The 22027-nt window shown below is 47.4% G+C and overlaps 1 protein-coding gene across 2 annotated transcripts in view; it reads left to right on the top strand.

Moving 5' to 3' along the window:
• The first annotated feature begins 7802 nt into the window (after positions 1 to 7802).
• LOC119962925 (PGAP2-interacting protein-like) overlaps positions 7803 to 22027 on the top strand; it is a 154330-nt gene continuing 140105 nt past the window's right edge. For both annotated transcript variants that reach the window (XM_038791202.1, XM_038791201.1), the window contains exon 1: positions 7803 to 8179. In XM_038791202.1, coding sequence (XP_038647130.1) covers positions 7891 to 8179 — 289 coding nt within the window. In that variant the 5' untranslated portion in view covers positions 7803 to 7890. The remainder of the gene's footprint in view (positions 8180 to 22027) is intronic.

The raw sequence follows: 22027 nt of genomic DNA, 5'->3' as shown, positions 1-22027 counted from the left end.
GTCTATTCAGCCTCTCCGCATAGTTAACACCCTCCAGACCAGGAAACATCCTAGTAAACCACCTCTGCACTCTCTCAAAAGCCTCAACATCCTTCTGGTAGTGTAGCGGCCAGAATTGTGCGCAATATCCCAAGTGCGGCCATACCAAGGTTCTATACAACTGTAGCATGACTTGCCAGTTTTTATACTTGATGTCCCATCCAATGAAGGCTGGCATCCCATATGCTTTCTTGACTACGTTGTCCACTTGTGTTGCCACTTTCAAAGATCTGTGGCCCTGCATGCCCAGATCTCTCTGACTTTCTATATTCCTAAGGGTTTTGCCATTTACGGTATATTTGGCCTCTATGTTAGACCTACCAAAATGTATTACCTCAGATTTGTCTGAATTAAACTCCATTTGCCATTCCTCTGACCAAGTCTCCAACCTATCTTTGTCCTGCTGTATCCTCTGACAATCCTCAACACTATCTGCCACTCCACCAACCTTTGTGTCATCCGCGAACTTACTGATCAGACCAACTACACTTTCCTCCAAATCGTCTATGAACACTACAAACAACAGAGACCAAAGCACAGATCCCTGTGGAACACCACTAGTCACAACCTTCCATTCAGAAAAACACCCTTCAACTGCTACCTTTTGCCTTCTGCGACCGAGCCATTTCTGTATCCATCTTGCCATACCATCTCTGATCCCATGTGACTTCACTTTTTGTACTAGTCTGCCATGAGACACCTTGTCAAAGGCTTTACTGAAATCCATGTAAACAACATCCACTGCCCTCCTCTCATCAATCACCTTTGTCACCTCCTCAAAAAACCCGATCAAGTTAATGAGGCACGACCTCCCTTTCACAAAACCATGATGTCTATCGCTAATGAGTCCATTTGTTTCCAAATGGGTATAATCCTGTCTCTGAGAATTCTCTTCAATAATGTACCCATCAACATGAGGCTCACCAGCCTGTAGTTTCCAGGATCATCCCTGCTACCTTTCTTAAACAGCGGTACCACATTAGCTAGTCTCCAGTCCTCTGGGATCTCACCTGTAGCCAATGAGGATACAAAGATGTCAGTCAAGGCCCAGCAATTTCCTCCCTGGCTTCCCTCAGTATTCTGGGGTAAATCTCATCTGGCCGAGGAAACCTATCTACCTTAATGTCTTTTAAAAGACCCAATACCTCATCCTTTTTGATGTCAACATGACCCAGACTGTCCATACACCCTATCCAAGAATCATCTTCCACAAAGTCCTTTTCTTTGGTGAGCACTGACGCAAAGTACTGATTTAGTACCTCCCCCATTTCCTCTGGCTCAACACATAGGTTCCCCCCCCACTGTCCTTAAGTGGTCCAATTCTTTCCCTGGCTACTCTCTTGCATTTTACATATGAATAAAAAGCTTAATCACCTTAATCCTACTTGCCAAAGACTTTTCATGACCCCTCCTAGCCCTCCTAATTTCCCGTTTAAGTACCAAGGTTGGAATCGAACCCGGGCCCCTGGCACTGTGAGGCAACAGTGCTAACCACTGTGCTACTCCGCCACCATGCCTCCCTCTAGCCTTTTAATTTTAAGAGTTAACCAAGCAAAGTTAGGCAGGATCAGCACACAAACAGTTGGGTGAGCAAGAATAACTCACTGCCTGACTTAAACCAGAAAGCGTACTTCACAGTGAGCACTGCAACTGGAATCTGTTAGTTATATTTTAAAATGTAGTTGAATTTAAGAATGCTGCATTTATCAAGGTATGCTACTTATTAATTTTTGGTATTAGCCTTCTGTGAGACTGCTGACATTGTATAAAATTTTTATTTATATGAGCATATATCTAAAAATGACTTGATCAACGTATGTCTAAACCCATTTCACTGAGACCTTACAGGCATCAGACAGAAAAGACTCACCAGTTGGGCCTATTCACATTCTCAGCTATTGTCCATCAGAGGGAGCAAGACACCAATACAATGTTCATGCTGTAACACAAGAAATTGCGCAGTTATCTTATAATGGTGTGTTTTACTTAGCTCCTTCAGAATAAAACCTATATTATGTTCATAGAATCTGTTGAACATTTTTCTCTTATGATGACGAGCAGACAATCATTTCAGAGCTGTTTCCAAGACTAGAAATTGTAACTGGAATGACGTCTTACTTTTTGTAATCGTACACCTTATTGTGTTGTTATACTGATTACAAACACCAATGACCTATAAGGGATATGTAGACACATTCTGAATAAGTACATAGTGGAAAGCTTGAGGACATCAGCAGCAGAGCTATGTGTGTGTGCTTTGCAAAACTAAAACTGCATCACATAACACGTTTCCCTTCTGGTGATGTCATTCAGCTATCCCTTAACGACATATTACAGAGGTGGTGGAAATAAAGGATCTGTTCCTAGAAGGACGGTTTGCAGCGGAGTTGGAGATGAAGTTTAGGGTGCTGCGAGGGGAGGGTTTCAGCGAAAAGCAGGTGCAGAATTTTGTGAAAAGGTCTGTCCGATCTTTCCGGTGGCACTGCCCCCCTCATTGCCGGAAGGGGTGTTGTCAGTGATGGGGTTGGAGTAAGGGGTCACCTCGGCAATTCATGGGAGGATTTTAGAAGAGGATATGGCGGCCCTAGAGGGGGTTAAAGCCAAGTGGGAAGAGGAGCTGGGGATGGCGCTGGAGGAGGGATTGTGGTGTGAGGTGCTGCGGAGGGTGAACACCTCAACCTTGTGTGTGAGGTTGGAGTTGATACAGCTAAAGGTAGTGCATGGAGCTCACCTGACAAAGTCGAGGATGAGCCGGTTGTTTCAGGGAGTGGAAGATATTTGTGAGCGGTGTGGGAGGGGCCCAGCCAACCAAATACACATGTTCTGGTTCTACCCGAAGTTGGAGAAGTTTTGGAGGTCGTACTTCGTCGGCGATCTTCCATGTTTGCTCAGCATCAGTCCCCTGGGGGCCATAATCAGGGTGTCGGACTTGTTGGAGTTGCAGACGGGTGCGGGGGCACATGTTTTAGCCTTCACCTTGTTGATCGCTCGCAGGCGGGTTCTGTCAGGGTGAAGGTCAGTTTCTCCATCCTGTGCCTCAGAGTAGCTGGGAATCTAATGGAGTTCTTGTATTTGGAGAAGGTGAAATTTGCTCTGAGGGGGGTGAGTGAGGGTTTCCATAAGAGATGGGGTATGTTTGTATTGCATTTTGGGGAGCTGGTTGCCACCAACTGCTGGGGGGGGGGGGGAGGGGAGAGGGAAGGTTGGGGGGGGGGGGGGGGGCGCTGGGGGTTTTGTTTTGTTTTGGGTTGGTTTTATTTTGTATATGTTATGCGTTTTATATGTTTAATTGTTAAAATGTTAAAATTTGAAGAAAAATATTTTTTTAAAGACATATTACAACACATCTAATTCAGAAGATGAGTGTTAATTTAATTTGGTCATTTGTGGCCCGTCTTTGCTGCTCCATGGACAGAGGTGATGGACTGTACCGGGAAGGAATAGGTTCACCCAAAACTTTTCCCAAACTTTGTTGAGAGTGCAGGGGTTCACGCCATGAGTTGAGAATCCGGACTCAGTACGAGCCAACATCGCTGGGTCTGCCCACTCCTTGCCTGTACCCTCCTCTAGCTCCCACTCACTAGGTTTGCTGTAGGTTTGTGTTGGACTGTTAGCTTCAGCTGTTTCAGGCTGCAGGTGCAGTGGAGGCTTCTGGCTGGTGCTGCCAGTTTGGCAGCCGGCCAATGGTGTTTCCCATTGTGGCCATCCCACGCAGTCGGGAAACCTGCGGGCATGGTGTGCTGCCAGCGAAGCGGAGAATCCTGCCGACGGAAAATCCCACAGCAGGTGTTATGGCGCCTGCAGCTGAATCCTTGAAAATTCTGCCACTGCCTGAATTTAGGAATGAAAGTTAATACCAGGGGATAAATGCCCCATCTCAGTGCACTTTTTCAATTTTGTCTCAAAGTTTCACTTTCTCTAGACGTGTATGAAAAGGATAAACACCTGTGGTAGCTAAATTAGTTCCACTTTAACTCCTGCCACCGCTGAACAGGGAAAGGAAATCAGTTCCCACTCCATTCATGATCCGTGCTCTGACACCCCAGTCACTTCAATCCATAGAATCCCTACAGTGCAGAAGGAAGCCATTTGGCCCATCGAGTCTGCGCAGACCCTCTGAAAGAGCATCCTATCTAGGCCCACTCCCCCGCCATATCCCTGTAGCCCCACCTAATCTTCACATCTTTGGACTATGGGAGGAAACCGAGGCACCAGGAGGAAACCCATGCAGATTTGAGGAGTACGTGTAAACTGCACACAGTCACCCAAGGCCAGAATTGAACCCGTGTCCCTGGTGCTGTGAGGCAACAGTGCTTACTACTGTGCCACCCTAATGCCACTTATGGCAGTAATGTGTATCCGCCACACACCTCCCGCTCCTTCCCTTTGACCACTCCCCCCCCATTCACTCCTTTCATTCTGCCACTTCCCATTTCCTCCTACTTCCCATCACTTCCTTCATTGCTCCCTTCCACACGAGGAGGAGGGAGCAGCAAAGGGAGGCAAACAGTCAGACAACTGTTTGTCTTAAGGGGCAGCAGGGTAGCATGGTGGTTAGCATAAATGCTTCACAGCTCCAAGGTCCCAGGTTCGATTCCCAGCTGGGTCACTGTCTGTGCGGAGTCTGCACGTCCTCCCCGTGTGTGCGTGGGTTTCCTCCGGGCGCTCCGGTTTCCTCCCACAGTCCAAAGATGTGCGGGTTAGGTAGATTGGCCATGCTAAATTGCCCGTAGTGTCCTAATAAAAGTAGGGTTAAGGGGGGGTTGTTGGGTTACGGGTATAGGGTGGATACGTGAGTTTGTGTAGGGTGATCATGGCTCGGCACAACATTGAGGGCCGAAGGGCCTGTTCTGTGCTGTACTGTTCTATGTTCTATGAACTGAGTTCATAGAAGTTCATAGAATTTACAGTGCAGAAAGAGGCCATTCGGCCCATCGAGTTTGCACCGGCTCTTGGAAAGAGCACCCTACCCAAGGTCAACACCTCCACCCTATTTCCATAACCCAGTAACCCCACCCAACACTAAGGGCAATTTTGGACACTATGGGCAATTTATCATGGCCAATCCACCTACCCTGCACATCTTTGGACTGTGGGAGGAAAACGGAGCACCCAGAGGAAACCCATGCACACACAAGGAGGATGTACAGACTCCGCACAGACAGTGACCCAAGCCGGAATTGAACCTGGGACCCTGGAGCTGTGAAGCATTTGTGTCATCCACAATGCTACCGTACTGAGGCGGAGGTAAGCGGTGGAATCATTGAATTTACAGGCAGAAAGAGGCCATCCAGCCCATCGAGTCTGCACCGGCTCTTGGAAAGAACACCCAACCCAAGCTCCACACTTCCATCCTATCCCCACAGAGTAGGGTCGGAGGGAGGGAATGGGAGGGTGCAGCAAAAGGAGCGAGAGGAAGCTGAGGAACCAGTGAAAAGAAGAAGGTGCGGAGAGGAAGCAGTGAAAAGAGGAAGGAGCGGAGAGGAAGCAGTGAAAAGAGGAAGGAGCAGAGAGGAAGCAGTGAAAAGAGGAAGGAGCAGAGAGGAAGCAGTGAAAAGAGGAAGGAGCGGAGAGGAAGCAGTGAAAAGAGGAAGGAGCGGAGAGGAAGCAGTGAAAAGAGGAAGGTGCGGAGAGGAAGCAGTGAAAAGAGGAAGGAGCGGAGAGGAAGCAGTGAAAGGAGGAAGGAGTGGAGAGGAAGCAGTGAAAAGAGGAAGGAGCGGAGAGGAAGCAGTGAAAAGAGGAAGGAGCGGAGAGGAAGCAGTGAAAAGAGGAAGGAGCAGAGAGGAAGGTAGTGGGGGATGGGGTAAGTAGCAAAGGGAATGGGAGAAGTGATGCAGGGAGCAGGAGAAAGGGAGTGGGGAGCCGGGAAATTGCGACTAAGTGTGGAGTTGGGAAGGAGAGGGTAAAGTGGGAGAAAAAGTGAAGGGAGCAGAGGGAAACAATGAAGAGAACAGGCTAGTGGGAGGAAGAGGGAGGGTGCAGGTGGGAACTGCGGAGGGAGCTGAGGGAAACAGTGAAGAAAGTGGGAAAGTTGGAGGGAGAGAAGAGTGGGGGAAATAGCAAAGGGAGCTGAGGGAAGTGGCGAAAAGAGTGAGTGGAGGGGGAATGAGTGGGAGGTAGCAATATAGGAGATTGGAAGAAAGCGGTGAAGAGTGTGGGGGAAGTGCAGAAGAGGGTTGAGGGAAACGGTGAAGGGAGTGGGGAATCAGGAAGGGGCCAGGACAGTATTGTGTGTTCTTTTGTTCGACCTGCCCCATCTTTGATGTAGGCACCATGTGGAGGGCCATTGTCGACATTGTCCTTGACACTAGCTGGCTGCATTTGCTAATGCCCAACTGCAGAGGTCACGCTCCCGCACATGCAGTGTTAGTGCCTGTGACATCTCTGACGACATCCCAGCATGCTGTCGTCACCTGCATGTTGACACAACAGTTAGTGTGCAGAATGGCTTAAACATGCAGTAGAAGATCAGATCTATGTAAAACAAGTCTTCTTAGCTGCAATTTGTTTTAGCAGGGATATGAAAGTCAAATAGGAGCCATAAGGGTGAGTGAGCAGGAAAGACCAAGGGCTAAAAAAATTAAATGTTGAAACATCTATAGTAACACTGAAATAGTTAAAAGGAAGTGTAATGCACGGGGAGCAGGTCACTGAACGGAAGTGATTTAAAATCATCATGGAATCTATTACAGAATTAGATGTATGGATCAGGGCAACATAAACTTATTGATACACATGACTGTAGACATGAAGGGCAGCGCGGTGGTGCACTGGCTAGCATTGCTGCCTCACGGCGCTGAGGTTGCAGGTTCGATCCTGGTTCTGGGTCACTGTCTTGTGTTTGTGTGGGTTTCGCCCCCACAACCCAAAGATGTGCAGGGTAGGTGGATTGGCCACGCTAAATTGCCTCTTAATTGGAAAAAAACTGAATTGGGCACTCTAAATTAAAAACAAATGACTGTAGACATGAAAACTTTTTAAAAACATCTGTAGACACACAACTGAGGATAATGGGAATTTATATATCTACACATATCAATGCATATTGATATAGATGTACACACATGCTTGTAGATTTACATATTCCAAATGAAAAGTAAAAATTCTTATTAGTACAATCACACGAGTGTGTGGGACATTATTTGCATTGATCTGGTGATAGGTAAGATGTGATACTGCCCCTCCCCAACTCCTTTACCTCAGGCATTAACTGGTGCTACAGGTACAATAATGGGTTTATCCACAGGAGAAAACTTCCAACGCACATGTTTGATGAAACGGTTCCCCGTGTAACAAATGTAATATCTAATAGATAAAGTAACCTAAATCTGCCTTGATTCATTGGTCAGAGACAGCAGCATTGAGACATAATGTCCCAGTTCAATTTTTAGTTACTTTCTGTTTTAAACATTCGTGGCTCAGGATTTTCACTGTTCCATGTTTGTATCAAATTCGCAAAGATCGGTTTAGATTTAACAAATTTGTCCCCTGGAACAGAACTTTCTGTACCTGAAGCACACATCAACAACTTTGGGCATTGCGTTCAGTGGGTCTGCGCCTTTCATTAACATGTATTTTCTGCAATTAAAATGTTGACTCACAAGGTTGAATAAAAGCCAGTGCATTAAACGTGTAGGGCATTCCTTGAACCCCTGCTCTTAAACGCTGCGCGCAACACGTTCGGAGTTTTCAAATTTGCTTCTATTGAATTCTGCGCACAGTTCTCGGTGCAAACAGCAACAAAACATCAGGACAACTGGGACAGTTGAGTGACACCTGGCAGAGGGAAGAAACTTGGGCTGAAAATGGAAACAAAGTCGTTCATGTCAAAGTGAAAATGAACCAAGCTCCATGCAAGGAGACTTTGGCCTCTTGCTTTGCAGCAGGCAGTGGCAGCAGCAATATTGCTCCATCCCCGGAAGGTGGAGGCCACCTCGCCCCGCCCCGCGCGAGCGCATCCCCACAGGTGTGACTCCGCGCCCTGGCCTCAGGTGCCTCTATTACCAGAGCGACAAGCAGCAAAGCTCTCCTCCAACACCTCACTCAATTCGCAAAGTACACCCGCTCTTCTCTCACTGCGTGCTGCAGTTTGGAAAGATGCCTGCCTTACACAGGGACCTACTCCTGGAAGTTTCCTTGGGTAAGTTTATTGCCTTTTTTTCAACCTTTATTTCTGAAGTGATTACAAGTAATTCACTGAAGATCAGTCAGCGATCCGAGAATTAAAACACGCCGGTCCGAAGCTACATATTTATGTTAGGTTATCAAAAAGCAATCATTTGAAAATAGACAATTCAGCTGCATTTAATACTTTACGAAAACATAATCCGGGACAGAGTTTAAACAGTCTTGGAAACCATATGCATTATTAATTTTATGATTGGTTTGTTGGGAGTACTGAAGGTGGAACAATTTAAAACATTTTCCTTTTGCAGTCATTATTACTGCCAGTATTTATCTTGACTAAAATAATCTGTTCAAATTAATAAAAGTCTTTAAAAAACATACGTTTTATATTGATCTTTTCAGAAGTGAAGTCAATTATTATTTAATAGTACAGGGTCATGGTAACACTTTTAGGGGGAGGGGGGAGGGGGGGGTTGTTGGGTTACGGGTATAGGGTGGATACATGGGTTTAAGTAGGGTGATCATTGCTCGGCACAACATCGAGGGCCGAAGGGCCTGTTCTGTGCTGTACTGTTCTCTAAATGTCGGAAAAACCAAGCAACTGATCATTGACTTCAGGAAGCGTAGCATGACACACACTCCCGTCTGCATCAATGGCTCTGAAGTGTAGATGGTTGATAGCTTTAAGTTCCTGGGGGTCACCATCCACAACAGTCTGTCCTGGTCCACTCACGTTGATGCAACAGTCAAGAAAGCCCAACAACGTCTCTACTTCCTACGAAGCCAAAGAAATTTGGCATGTTTGCATCGACTTTCTCAAACTTCTACAGATGCGCGATAGAGAGCATCCTTCCTGACTGCATCACAGTCTGGTATGGCAACTGCTCGAACTGCAAGAAACTGCAGAGTGTGGTGAACTCAGCCCAGCGTATCACACAAGCTTGACACCCTCACATTGATTCTGTATGCATCGCTCACTGCCTCAGGAAGGCAGACAGCATTATCAGAGACCCCTCCCACCCAGGCATTGCCTTCTTCCAGACCCTTCCATCAGGCAGAAGGTACAGAAGTCTGAAGACCCAAACATCCAGACACAGGAACAGCTTCTTCCCCACAGCTACAAGACTCCTCAACGACTCTCCCTCGGACTGATCTGTTACCTGTAAGAACACTATTCAAGATGCCCTATGCTGTTCTTGCTCATGAATTTGCTTTGTTTGGCCCCTTGTTCTGCACTGTAACCAATCACTGTTTGTCGATGTACCATTTGTCAATGTTCTCTGTTGATTATTCTCTTTGCTACTCTGTACGTACTGTATACATTCCCTCGGCCGCAGAAAAATACTTTTCACTGTACTTCGGTACATGTGGCAATAAATCAAATCAACCAACCAATCAATCAAACCTGCTGGTTGGAGGTCACACACCTTCCAACTATGATATAGCCCATAGGCATATCACCACAGTGTGTAGATCTGATTAACACTAACAGCATGGATTTGAGCCCCATTCAGGCAGAGATAGGCTCAGGATCTCCCTCCACTTCCTACCTGTAGTAAGAAAATTGATGGTGCTTGACTGTGGTGCAGTGAATAATCACCAAGGTACTGCCTTCAGGTAAATAACTCAAGAAGAATGGTCCTGTTACTAGACCAGTAATCCAGAGACCTTGATTATTAATCAAAACTCTGGGTTTAATTCCCAGTGTGGCAGTTTGAGAATTTGAAGTTAGTTTTAAAAATCAGGCAGTTAAAAATCAGGCAGTCTCAGTAGCCAGGAAGAAGTTGGATTGTTGTGAAATCCTTGAGAGAGGAAATCTGTCATCCTGACTTTGTCTGACCTAAACGTTACTGCAATCGGACATCAGTTACCCTCTGAATTGGATGTTGCTGAAATGGAAGTAAATGTGAAATAGGTTAAAAGAGGCCTGATATCATCTTCAGAGCAGAGCTAGGTTCCCGCAAATGAATTAAAACGAATTTAACATTTCTTTATTAATTCAAAAAATGTTGATCTGAAGATATTGCGTTGCCAAGAAAACATATAGCTAAGAATAATTTTAATATTTCAATAATTCTTGAAATTTGTATCGTCATTGAAATCACTCCTGCCTTCAAATCTATTGAAGGGCTTCCCACCCTCACAAACCCCTACCATTGCCTTTTTTTGTTTTGCCTCAGTGCCTGTTAAAAACCTGTTCCATCTGTAATATTTTTCAGTTCTGATGAAAGCTCACATACCTGAAACATAAATTGTGTCATGTGAGTGTCCCTCCAAGAAAGGTTTTGTCTTATCACATGGCTTCAGTGATGGCTTCTTTCATGGTCTAGAAACTTCTGCCTTCAGACAGTAGGCAAAAGAGCAGAGAGAGAGAGCTGCTCTCTCTGTGGCTTCTCCTGGATTCTCTCTGAAAACCCAACCTGACAGGAACCAATCGCTGTTGATTGCCGGACAGAATTCTGTCCATGGCCAATCCATCAGCCACCAGCTGACCAATCAAAACAAAACCGTTGAATCTCTTGAGTGCCATAAAGTCTGAGTTCTTCTGCCCAAAATACAAAATTTTATAACACAGTGTACTACTTTGACACTTTGAGTTCCTTACTTCCTCTACTCGACTTGAAGATACGTCTTCATTAACTATCCATGGACTAAAATGATAAAGGCAAAATAGAAGAAATAGGAACTAAGGGAATCAACAGGAAGTCTTCTTACATTCCAGAGATGCTGCCTAACCTGCTGAGAATTTGCAGCCTTTTCTGTTTCTATTTCAGATTTTCAGTATTTATAGCATTTTGTCTTTTATCCTTACAATTCTTTCTTTTTCTTTGTCAAATAGGTTTTAGTGCTTGAATAGTGAAATAATGGCGACCCGATGGAATGCGTTCAGCCACCTCTGGTGCAGCCGGCATGTCACAACCTGACCAACAGGTCGTGTACACAGGCATGCCGTGTGTGTGCTGGAAGCGTGCAGAGTGGGCAAATCGTGATTTCAAACAGCCTCTAATGTTGATTTGATGCAAGATCTGCCTGCTGCCTTGCACCACCTCGGGCTAGACATGATTTCATTGAAACATTTAAGATTCTGAAGGGGCTCGACAGAGTAGACACTGACAGGAAATTTTTCAGTCTCACCCGTAGCAGAAATCGTCACGTGCAGGACAGAAAATTTGATGGGTTATGTAAAGGTCCATTGACTTTGGGCAGGAATTTCCGATCTTGGGGTGGGTGCGACCTGAATTTCTCACGCTAAGAGATTGTTTCCTCAGGCTGGGGAACCTAGAAGACGGGGCACAGATTGATGATAAGGGGCCGATCATTTAGGACTGAGATGAGGAGAATTAGTTAAAGGACTAACTGTCCAACTTCCAGGTGACATACTTTTGACTTTTGCAGGTGCAGAGTTCGCAGAAGTACCTAGATGTGTTCTTGTAAACTTATTGGAGTTTCAAGGGAATGGTGCACGATTCTGACAAGGAGGGCAGAGGAGTTTTTTGCACTGTCGAGTGAAAGCTTGCTTCAGTAATGGGGGGTGATTGCAGTTCCTCCTCAGCACATTTTAGAATGGAGCCTAGACAGCAGAGAGGGAAAGCTGTGTGCAGAGGAAGGATGATTCTCAACAGAAGAGCTCACCCAGCAAGAGTCTTGAAGCACTTCTCCTAGCTCCACCTCAGGCAGCTAGGAATAATGATAGTGGTATCTACGTTCCATCCACCAAGGAGGTGGTCAGTAAATTGTTCTACCACCTGTTGTCCAACCTGCAGCCTCAGAGTAGGATGGAGAAAGTCCTACATGGCTGTGAAGGTCACCGTTGCCCAAAAAATGGATCTTTCCAAGTGAAAGCAGGTGACATCGATCACCTTTCACAATCTGCCATCCATTGCTGTTTTAGGGAGGTCGCAAAGGTCATGTATTGAAGGAGAGGGGCCTTCATAAATGTTGTGTTCCGTGATCTTGCCTTTGCAATCAATCTACAGAACTGCTGGTGACTTAACTAGAATTATGATTTATTGATGTATATGTGATAAATTAACAATCAGAATGCTATACAAGTTACTGACTGAGTCTTCTAGACTTTCCTGGAACTATCCTTATGTGCGACTGTCCTTGTGTATACCTTACAACCTTCTGCCGATAGCTGAATGTCACATGATTGATGTCCGATGTCACCTGTTGATAGGACGTCACACTGCTTAGTGCATTTAATATTATTTACAGGCATATCACCACATCCCCCTTCCTTTGGAGATTGTTAATCTTTATATACAAACATTGATTAATATTTTTACTTTATGCATTTGGTTTATGTATCAACAAATTTAACTCATGTGTCCATAGACAAAATATGCCTGCTAGGTGTATGTCCCTTGTGCACAGCTCATTGTGCCTCCCTCAGGGGATCACCCGGCTGATCATTTGTGCTGTTGCCAGCCGTTTTGAAGACTGGTTTACGTGCCGGTCTCTTGCTTCGTCTCCTTCTGACGGTATGCTTTTTGAAGGCATGTAACCACCAGCTTTTTCTTTTTTCGTTTCTTTACACTATGCTGTTTGCTGCTGTTGCAGCGTCATTGTGTATTCTGTCTTTGGCCTGTGGTCTATAACATCGACATCTTCTCTGTTGGTTTTATCAGTGGGATGCTTTGCCTCTCCCACGCTCCTTCTCTTCCCCATTTTAGCTTTGATGAATCTTTTGTGAGTGTTTCTCTGTTTTTTTTTAGAAAATATTTTATTGAGGCATTTATAATTTTAGCAATTTTAAATATCAAATGTCAACAAAATAAAAGCACAATATAACCAATAAACACCCCGAGCACAAACCGCAGCCAACATGGCTTACACAAACAGTGCCACCTTCCCAAGCCACCCCTCCGTTGGTTCTCCTGCCCTTACTCGTCTCTCCCATGCCTCCCCTCCCCCCTTGCTGACAGCTTAATTTTCCTCAAAGAAGTCTATGAATGGCTGCCACCTCCGAGCAAACCCCTGCAACAAACTCCTCAAGGCAAATTACATGAGAAACCCCACCATGTCGCTTACACATAACCCCGACTTCAGGGTCTCTGAGTCTCTCCATCCTAGCAGGATCCGTCTCCGGGCCACCAGGGAGGCAAAGGCCAGGACGTCGGCCTCTCTCATCCCCTGGGCTCCCAGGTCTTCTGACACATCAAAGATTGCCACCTCTGGGCTCAGCACCACCTCACCCTTAAAACCGTTGCTGATGATATCAGCAAACCCCTGCCAGAAACCCCTCAGCCTCGGAGACACCCAAAACATATGTATATGGTTCGCAGAACCCCCTGCACAGCACCCAGACCTAGCCTCCACCTCCTCAAAGAACCTGCTCATCCGGGCCACAGTCATGTGTGCTCTGTGGACCACCTTCAACTGTATCAGGCTGAGCCTGGCGCATAACGAGGATGCATTAACTCTCCTCAGGGCCTCCTGCCATAACCCGGCCTCCAACTCCGCACCCAGCCCCTCTTCCCACTTTCTCTTCACCTATCAGGGCTCCCTCCCACTCCATCAGCTCCTTATAGATCTCCGAGACTTTTCGCTGCCCCACTCCTGCTCTCAACACTGCCATATCCTGTAGCCCCTGGGGCGGCAGGTGCGGGAAGATCGAAACCTGCCTCCGCACAAAATCCCTCACCTGCAGATACCGGAACCCGTTCCCCCCTGGCAACTCAAACTCCTCCTCTAGCTCCTCTAGTCTTGGGAAACCCTCATCAATAAAGAGATCCCCAAATCTCTCGATCCCTACCCATTCACCTCTGAAATCCCCCGTCCAGTCCCCCTGGAGCGAACGAATGGTTACCACATATCAGTGTCTACACCGATGGCCCCTCTAACCCCATGTGCTGCCTCCACTGTCTCCACACCCTCAGGGCTGCCACTACTACTGGGCTTGTGGAGTATCTGGCCGGCGAGAATGGCAGAGGTGCCGTTAACAATGCCCCCAGACTGGCGTCGTTACATGATGCCCTCCCCACCCGCTCCCACACCGATCCATCTCCCGCTACCCACTTCCTGACCATCGCAATATTTGCCACCCAGTAGTAATTAATGAAATTAGGGAGAGCATGCAACTCCATGCCCTCCATGCCCTCGCTCCAGCAGCACCTTCTTCACCCACGGGGTTTTACACGCCCAAACAAATCACGAGATCTCTGTATTCACTTTTTTGAAGAACGCCTTGGGGATAAAAATTGGGAGGCTGGCGCTGCCAGTCCTGGAGGCCCGCTTTGATCTCAACCAGGGTCCGCATGCTCGTGGCCATGGAGCACAGGGAGTGGACCATTGCCGTCTGGGTCTGTGCCACATCATCCATCAACTGTGCTACCACCTTCTGGATTTCTGTCACATCAGCCAGTGATCTTGCCATCTCCCTTTGGGACTGGGCCACCTCCCTTTGTATCTGCGCCACATCGGCCAAGCGCTGATGTTCAAGCCATGGGCTGCTGTGACTGGGCCACCCTCAGGAGCGCCCCTGCGGTATCCAGGTGTCTCTGGCACGTGGTTGCCTGTGTGACGGCAACCCTGCCCTGGCTTCGGCCAGTGCCTGCACAGAATGCCCCAGGACTTGGATGGGCTGATCCATAGCCAAAACCGTTGCTCCCAATGCCTCCACAGTGGTTGCCACCCATGCAGTGTTGGCATGAGTGGCACACATTGTCGGCACCACCTCCTGCTCCTGCACGCAGTTGGATTCTTCCAACTACACCTGCAGGTACTGGATGCTCGTCGGCATCCCCTCATATAGTCCCTGGCTCTGCGACTACATCTCCATGATTGATGGGACTGTCCGTTCCAGAAGCCCGAAACCCATCTGGACGGCAGCTAGTCCCTGGCGTCGGCCCGCCCTCCGACCGTCCGCCCCCTTGGGTGTTCCTACCTCCACCTGCCATACCGGAGAAGCTATGTGGTGCTCACCAGAGACTGTCCAAGGATTCTCTTCACTAACGTGCCCAATCGAGGTGAGTGTCTCTGGGATGAGGATGTTGGACAGCACATCCTTCCTTAGCTGCGGGGCCCAAAACTGCTCACAATACTCCAAATGGGGTCTGACCAGGGCCCTATACAGCCTCAGAAGTACATCCCTGGTCTTGTATTCTAGCCCTCTTGACATGAATGTCAACATTGCATTTGCCATCTTAACTGCTGACTGAACCTGCACCTTAACCTTAAGGGAATCGTGAACAAGGACTCCCAAGTCCCTTTGTGCTTCTGATTTCCTAAGCATTTTTCCATTTAGAAAATAGTCTATGCTTAAATTCCGCTTTCCAAAGTGTATAACCTCATACTTTTCCAAATTGTATTTCATTTGCCACTTCACTGCCCACTCTCCTAGCCTGGCCAAGTCCTTCTGCAGCCCCCCGGCTTCCTCATTACTACCTGCCCCTCTACAGATCTTTGCATCATCTGCAAACTTAGCAACAGTGCCTTCAGTTCCTTCTTCCAGATCATTAATATATATTGTAAAAAGTTGTGATCCCAGCACAGACCCATGAGGCACGCCACTGGTCACCGGCTGCCATCCTGAAAAAGACCCCTTTATTCCCATTCTCTGCCTTCCGCCAGCCAGCCAATCCTCTATCCATGCCAGGATCTTACCCTTAATACCACGGGCTCTTAACTTATTTAACAGTCTCCTATGCGGCACCTTGTCAAAAGCCTTCTGGAAATCTAAATAAATCACGTCCACTGGTTCTCCTTTGTCTAACTTCCTTGTTACCTCCTCAAAGGTAACAGATTTGTCAGACATGACCTCCCTTTGACAAAGCCGTGCTGACTCAGTCCTATTTTATCACGCACTTCCAAGTACTTCGCGATCTCATCTTTAATAATCTTACCAATGACCAAAGTCAGGCTAACCGGTCTACAATTTCCCATCTTCTGCCTCAATCCCTTCTTAAACAGTGGTGTTACATTAGCCACTTTCCAGTCCTCTGGGACCCTTCCTGCCTCCAGTGATTCCTGAAAGATCACCACCAATGCCTCCACAATTTCGTCAGCTATCTCCTTTAGGCCCCTGGGGTGTAATCCATCCGGTCCAGGTGACCTATCCACCTTCAGACCTTTCAGTTTCCCCAGAACCTTCTCCTTAGTGATGGTCACTGCACTCACCTTTGCCCACCGATTCTCCTGGAGCTCTGGCATCCCACTGGTGTCTTCCATCGTGAAGACTGTTGCAAAGTAACTATTATTACTTCTCCAGCCACGTTTTCCAGTGGTCCAATGCCTATTTTTGCCTCTCTCTTGTCTTTTATATATTGAAAGAAACTCTTCCTATCTTCTTTTATATTACTAGATAACTTGCACTCATATTTCATCTTCTCTCCCCTTATTGCTTTTTAAAATTATCTTCTGCTCGCTTTTAAATGATTCCCAATCCTCTGGCTTCCCACTAATCCTCGCCACTTTGTATGCTTTTTCTTTTGCTTTTGTGCTGTCCTTGACATCCCTCGTCAGCCATGGATGCCTTGTCCTGCCCTTAACATGTTTCCTCCTCCTTGGGATGAATTTCTGCTGTGGGTAGGGGTGGTGGTGTGAGGGTGGTGTAAGGGTGAGGGTGGGGAGGTGAGAGTGGGGTGAGGGTGAGGTTGCGGGTGGTGTAGGGTGAGAGGGTGGTATGGGGTGAGCGTGGTGTGGGGATGGTGTTTGGGGGGTTGGCACATGTGTCATGGGAAACCGCAACTAAGCGGGGTCTCACTTCCTGACCCGTGGTCGAGTTCCGCCTCGGCGACCTCCCATTCCTCTGACGACCTCCCATTCCTCTCTACTTACATCGCAGATAAAAGATTGCACCCTCAGTCTCTGAAGCGCAGAATTTCACCCATTATAAGCGCAGCATGGTAGCACAGTGGTTAGCACAATTGCTTCGCAGCTCCAGGGCCCCAGGTTCGATTCCCACCTTGGGTTACTGTCTGTGTGGAGTCCGCACCTTCTCCCTGTGTCTGCGTGGGTTTCCTCCGTGTGCTCCGGTTTCCTCCCACAAGTCCCGAAAGACGTGCTGTTAGGTAATTTGGACATTCTGAATTCTCCCTCTGTGTACCCGAACAGGCACCGGAATGTGGTGACTTTTCACAGTAACTTCATTGCAGTGTTAATGTAAGCCTGCTTGTGACAATAAAGATTATTATTATGTTAAGGGTGCCTATAGAAATGCAAATTGTTAAAGTTATTCAGAGATTCCTCACAAACCTGGTGACATTTTCACAAATTTCTGACCTGCTCCTTTCATCATCACCTTGCTGTTTACACTTTTGTCGAGCTCCTGTAGGTTGCTTGGAAATCTGATATTTGACATGAGCAATTGTCCCTGCACCTGAGTAAAATGTTGCCTATTCTGTTATTGGTGGGTAACTTGTTAAATAGTTCACTGAATTGAATACAGATGTTTATTGGATACTGTTGAGTGGCAGGACATCCAATGAGGTTTTGTTCTGTGGCCGACTACATTAACTTGTAAGATTTGGAGAGCATGCCCTATGGCTGCTCAATGTTGAGACTGACGGTTCTGTGGGGGCTGGGATTGCACTCCCCGGGCGGGTTTCTCTGTCCCCGGGGGGTCGGAGAATCGCCTGGGGCCAGCGTCAATCCCGCCCCCGCTGTGTACCGAATTCTCCGCCACCCGAGGATCGGCGGGGGCAGGAATCGCACCGCGCTGGTCAGTGGGCCCCCCGTGGTGATTCTCCGGCCCGTGAAGGGCCGAAGTCCCGCCGCTGACAGGCCTCTCCCGCCGGCGTGGTTTAAACCACCTACCTGCGCGGGCGGGCTCCGGGGTCCTGGGGGGGGGGGGGGGGGGGCGCAGGGCGATCTGACCCCGGGGGGTGCCCCCATGGTGGCCTGGCCCGCGATCGGGGCCCACCGATCGGCGGGTGGGCCTGTGCCATGGGGGCACTCTTTTTCTTCCGCCCCCGCCATGGCCTTCACCATGGCGGAGTGGAAGAGACCCCCTCCCCTGCGCATGCGCCGGTATGACGTCAGCAGCTGCTGACGCTCTGGCGCATGCGCGGACATACGCTGGCCGGCAAAGTCCTTTCTGCCCCGGCTGGCGTGGTGCCAAAGGTGCACCTTTGAGGAGGCCCGACGCCGGACTGGTTGACGCCACTCCAATATGCCGAGACCCCCCGCCCCGCTGGGTAGGGGAGAATCCCGCCGGGGCTCTCTTTCGGAGTCCTTTAACTTTCTCTTGGAATTCAGTCTGCTGGTAGGATCATTAGCTTCCCCTGGGCTGCCTGGGTATTGAGAGGGGGGACGATGTGAACACTGATCCATTGTCCCTCCTTCCTGGAACAACCTCCCTGAGTGAGATCTGCCAAAAAACATCCTTTGGATCATGGAATGGGAAACACAGGAAGTCATTAAAAAGCTTATTGTGATAACCCCCTTCTGTGGTACGGGTAGGTTTTGAATTACCATGCTGAGAGTGGCCCTTAATAAACAGGTTTAGGACAGTCCAGGGCCCCTGTGTAGCCAACTTACACTCGTGGGGCCTCAGTGCTCTTTTGCACTTGTGGAGAGAGACACAAACAATGCTGAACATTACCGAGCAGTGTCCCTGCTGGAGACTAACCACCATAAACTCAGGAAATGTGGAAGTTATTGCTTGGCTTCATGGATTTGCAATCGCTGAAATAAATAATTGATGCTGTCTTCCTTACCATGTTATTGATGGAGTTGGCTTTTGTGTTTCTGCTAAGCTGTCTGGTCAAGAGGCCACAACAAGACCATTTGTATTCATTAAAGTTCTTGGTGCTCAACACCATGGTCCATGAGAAAGAGAAAGGCTGAGATAAATTCATGGGCAGACAGACTGTCGTGAGCTGTGAGTAGGATGACTGTGAACTCACTGTTGACTGCCACAGTCCTTTGCAACCAAGCAGTACTGACTTTATTTAAAATCAAAGAGCGGTTTTATTTAGGGAAAGATATTTTGAAAATTTGTTTGTAATTTCCGGGTCAGAAAAAAACATTTGCATTTACACAATGCTTTTTATGGCCACTGGTAGGCCCAAAGAGCTTTACAACCAATGAAATACTATTTTTTATAATGTAGTCACTATTGTAATGTAGGAAATGTGACAAAGTGCACAGCAAGCTCGAATAAGCAATGTGATAATGATCAGATCAGTTGCTTTTAAGTGTTGATTGAGGGATAAATATTGGCCAGGACCAGTCTTCTTGATCAGGACACCAGTCTTCTTTAGTTGGTACCGTAGGATCTTTTACATCTTCCCAAGGAGGCAGATGGGACCTCGGTTTAACATCTCATCAGTGTTAAGCGTGTCACACTGTGTAACATGCAAGAACTGCAGTTAGAAGTTCAGTGCGATGAGATTGCATAATCAGGTCATTTGGTTACCGGAAATTGCTCAAAATGCTTTCTGACATATCTTTTCATACACTGTTTATGCAAAGTAACTGAGACTTCAATATCTATATTCAGCACTGGAACAAAATGAAAGTGTCCTGGAATTAATACATATTCCCAAAATGAGTGTGAAGTCCAAATAGCAGCCGTGTTGCCCACCCTAAGTTACCTGTGAGCTGTGACTGCTATATCTACACTCCACTGCAGCTCACCTCTTGGAGAAGCGGCCAGCTAGTTGGGCCAAGCTTGGAGGCAGAGGTTAGAAGAATGAGAGGTGATCTTATTGAAACTGATTCTGAGGGGGCTTTGATAGGGAGGATGTCTGGAAAGTTTCAGTCTCCTGCCGTAGTGGTTCTCTGACTGCTTCTTCAGGTAGCTCTCTGTCTTCGGTAGTATGGACTGTACAGATCCTGTGGCTTCTATTGCCCTTGTGCCCATCATCTCTCTCCTCTGCCCTCCTGGTGCCCGGGGAAGTGCCTCTCCTGCAAAGGATGTTCTCTTCATTGCCACTGGATCTGAAATCTTGAGAGTCGTGCTCCCACTTACAGTTACTGTTGTCCTAATGGTCAGGTAGCCTGTCAATTGTGTCTAGAAGCCTGACACCCTTTTATGACCCTCTAATGCCAGGAGAATGAGGATCACCCCTTCCTCACCTCCGACCTGTCCACACCCAATACCACCTGTGTGCCAGTGACTGAATGTCACTCTGAGCCATGCTCCCTTCTGCTGGGCCAGAAACCTCAGGGATGGCCTTCACTGGCTGTCCCATGTTGCCTTCTTCATGCACCTGGTCTGCCCCTAGCCCAGTACTTACACCCCACCAATATCTCAACATGTGCTTCTACAAGCTCTTTAACTATCTTAATTGGATTCATTTTCAGATCAGATAGGTTCCCCGTCCTGATTAAGTTCGCTGACGACGCAAACACAGACGGGAAACCAGCATGCACCCTACCCCCTACTCCGTTCCTGCCTGAAAATCCAGCCCAAAGGGTTAATTTTAAAAATATATTTAGAGTACCCAATTATTTCTTTTCCAATTAACGTGCAATTTAGCGTGGCCAATCTACCTACGCTGCACATCCTTGGGTTGTGGGGGTGAGACCCACGCAGACATGGGGAGAAAGCCACACTTTGTATGGAATCATAGAATTTACAGTGCAGAAGGGGCCTCACGGTAGCATGGTGGTTAGCATCAATGCTTCACAGCTCCAGGGTCCCAGGTTCGATTCCCGGCTGGGTCAGTGTCTGTGCGGAGTCTGCACGTCCTCCCCGTGTGCGCGTGGGTTTCCTCCGGGTGCTCCGGTTTCCTCCCACAGTCCAAAGATGTGCGGGTTAGGTGGATTGGCCATGCTAAATTGCCCGTAGTGTAAGGTTAATGGGGGGATTGTTGGGTTACGGGTATACCGGTTACGTGGGTTAAGTAGGGTGATCATTGCTCGGCACAACATCGAGGGCCGAAGGGCCTGTTCTGTGCTGTACTGTTCTATGTTCTATGTTCGGCCCATCGTGTCTGCACCGGCCCTTGGAAAGAGCACCCCACTTAAGCCCACACCTCCACCCTATCCCCGTAACCCCATTCCATCTTCTGGACTCATAAGGGCAATTTAGCATGGCCAATCCACCTAACCTGCACATCTTTGGACTGTGGGAGGAAACCGGAGCACCCGGAGGAAACCCACGCAGACGCGGGGAGAACATGCGGACTCCGCACAGTGACCCAAGCCGGGAATCAAAGCTGGGACCCTGGAGCTGTGAAGCAATTGTGTTAACCACTGTGCTACCGTGCTGCCCATATAGTTCTGTCGCCAATGATATGTAGTTCCATTTTTAATTTTTAAATTGCTTCCTTCGGTTGCACACCACAGGAAAAGGCAGTAGCATTTATAACTCCAGACAAACTTGTACTTTCAGTCAAACCTTAAGTCTGTCAATCATTTATTTTTCACAAGTAAAGTGTTGTTTAGAGAACATTAATCAGTAACTCAGTTTGCAGTTACGTTTACACTACACTCTTGCAGATAAGTCCATATGGCAGAGAGCATTTTTGATATATTGTAAAGTACAGTAATTAACAGGACTCTCTAACTGAATAACCTCGAGGAAGGGATTTTAAACTAAAAATAATGAGGAATGTTATATGGACTCAAACATGTTTTCATGCAAATTCCGAACATTTACCCCAGTAAGTGATGCTTCATGCCCACATCTGATGCCAGAAAATTGGTCCTTCAAAATTAATATGAATTAATAATAAGTTGAGTTTGCCCTCTGTGTCAGAAAGCAGTGGATTCAATCACCAGTTAAGTGGCTTCCTCATATTTAAATGCCATATGGAGAGTTTGCTGTATTACAGGACGTGCTGCTCTCCAGAAGGATTGTTGAGCAAAAGTCATTTCTATTTGTACCTGAGTTTCAGGTGTTTTTTTTAAGGTTCATGTTGCTGTTTGAAGAACAGTAAACTCTTACTGTCTTGACGATTACCTATTT

Source organism: Scyliorhinus canicula, chromosome 3 (assembly GCF_902713615.1).
Source record: "Scyliorhinus canicula chromosome 3, sScyCan1.1, whole genome shotgun sequence".
Classification (NCBI taxonomy): Eukaryota; Metazoa; Chordata; class Chondrichthyes; order Carcharhiniformes; family Scyliorhinidae; genus Scyliorhinus; species Scyliorhinus canicula.
Note: the sequence above shows the minus strand (reverse complement) of the source record. Positions and strands in the feature narration are given on the sequence as shown.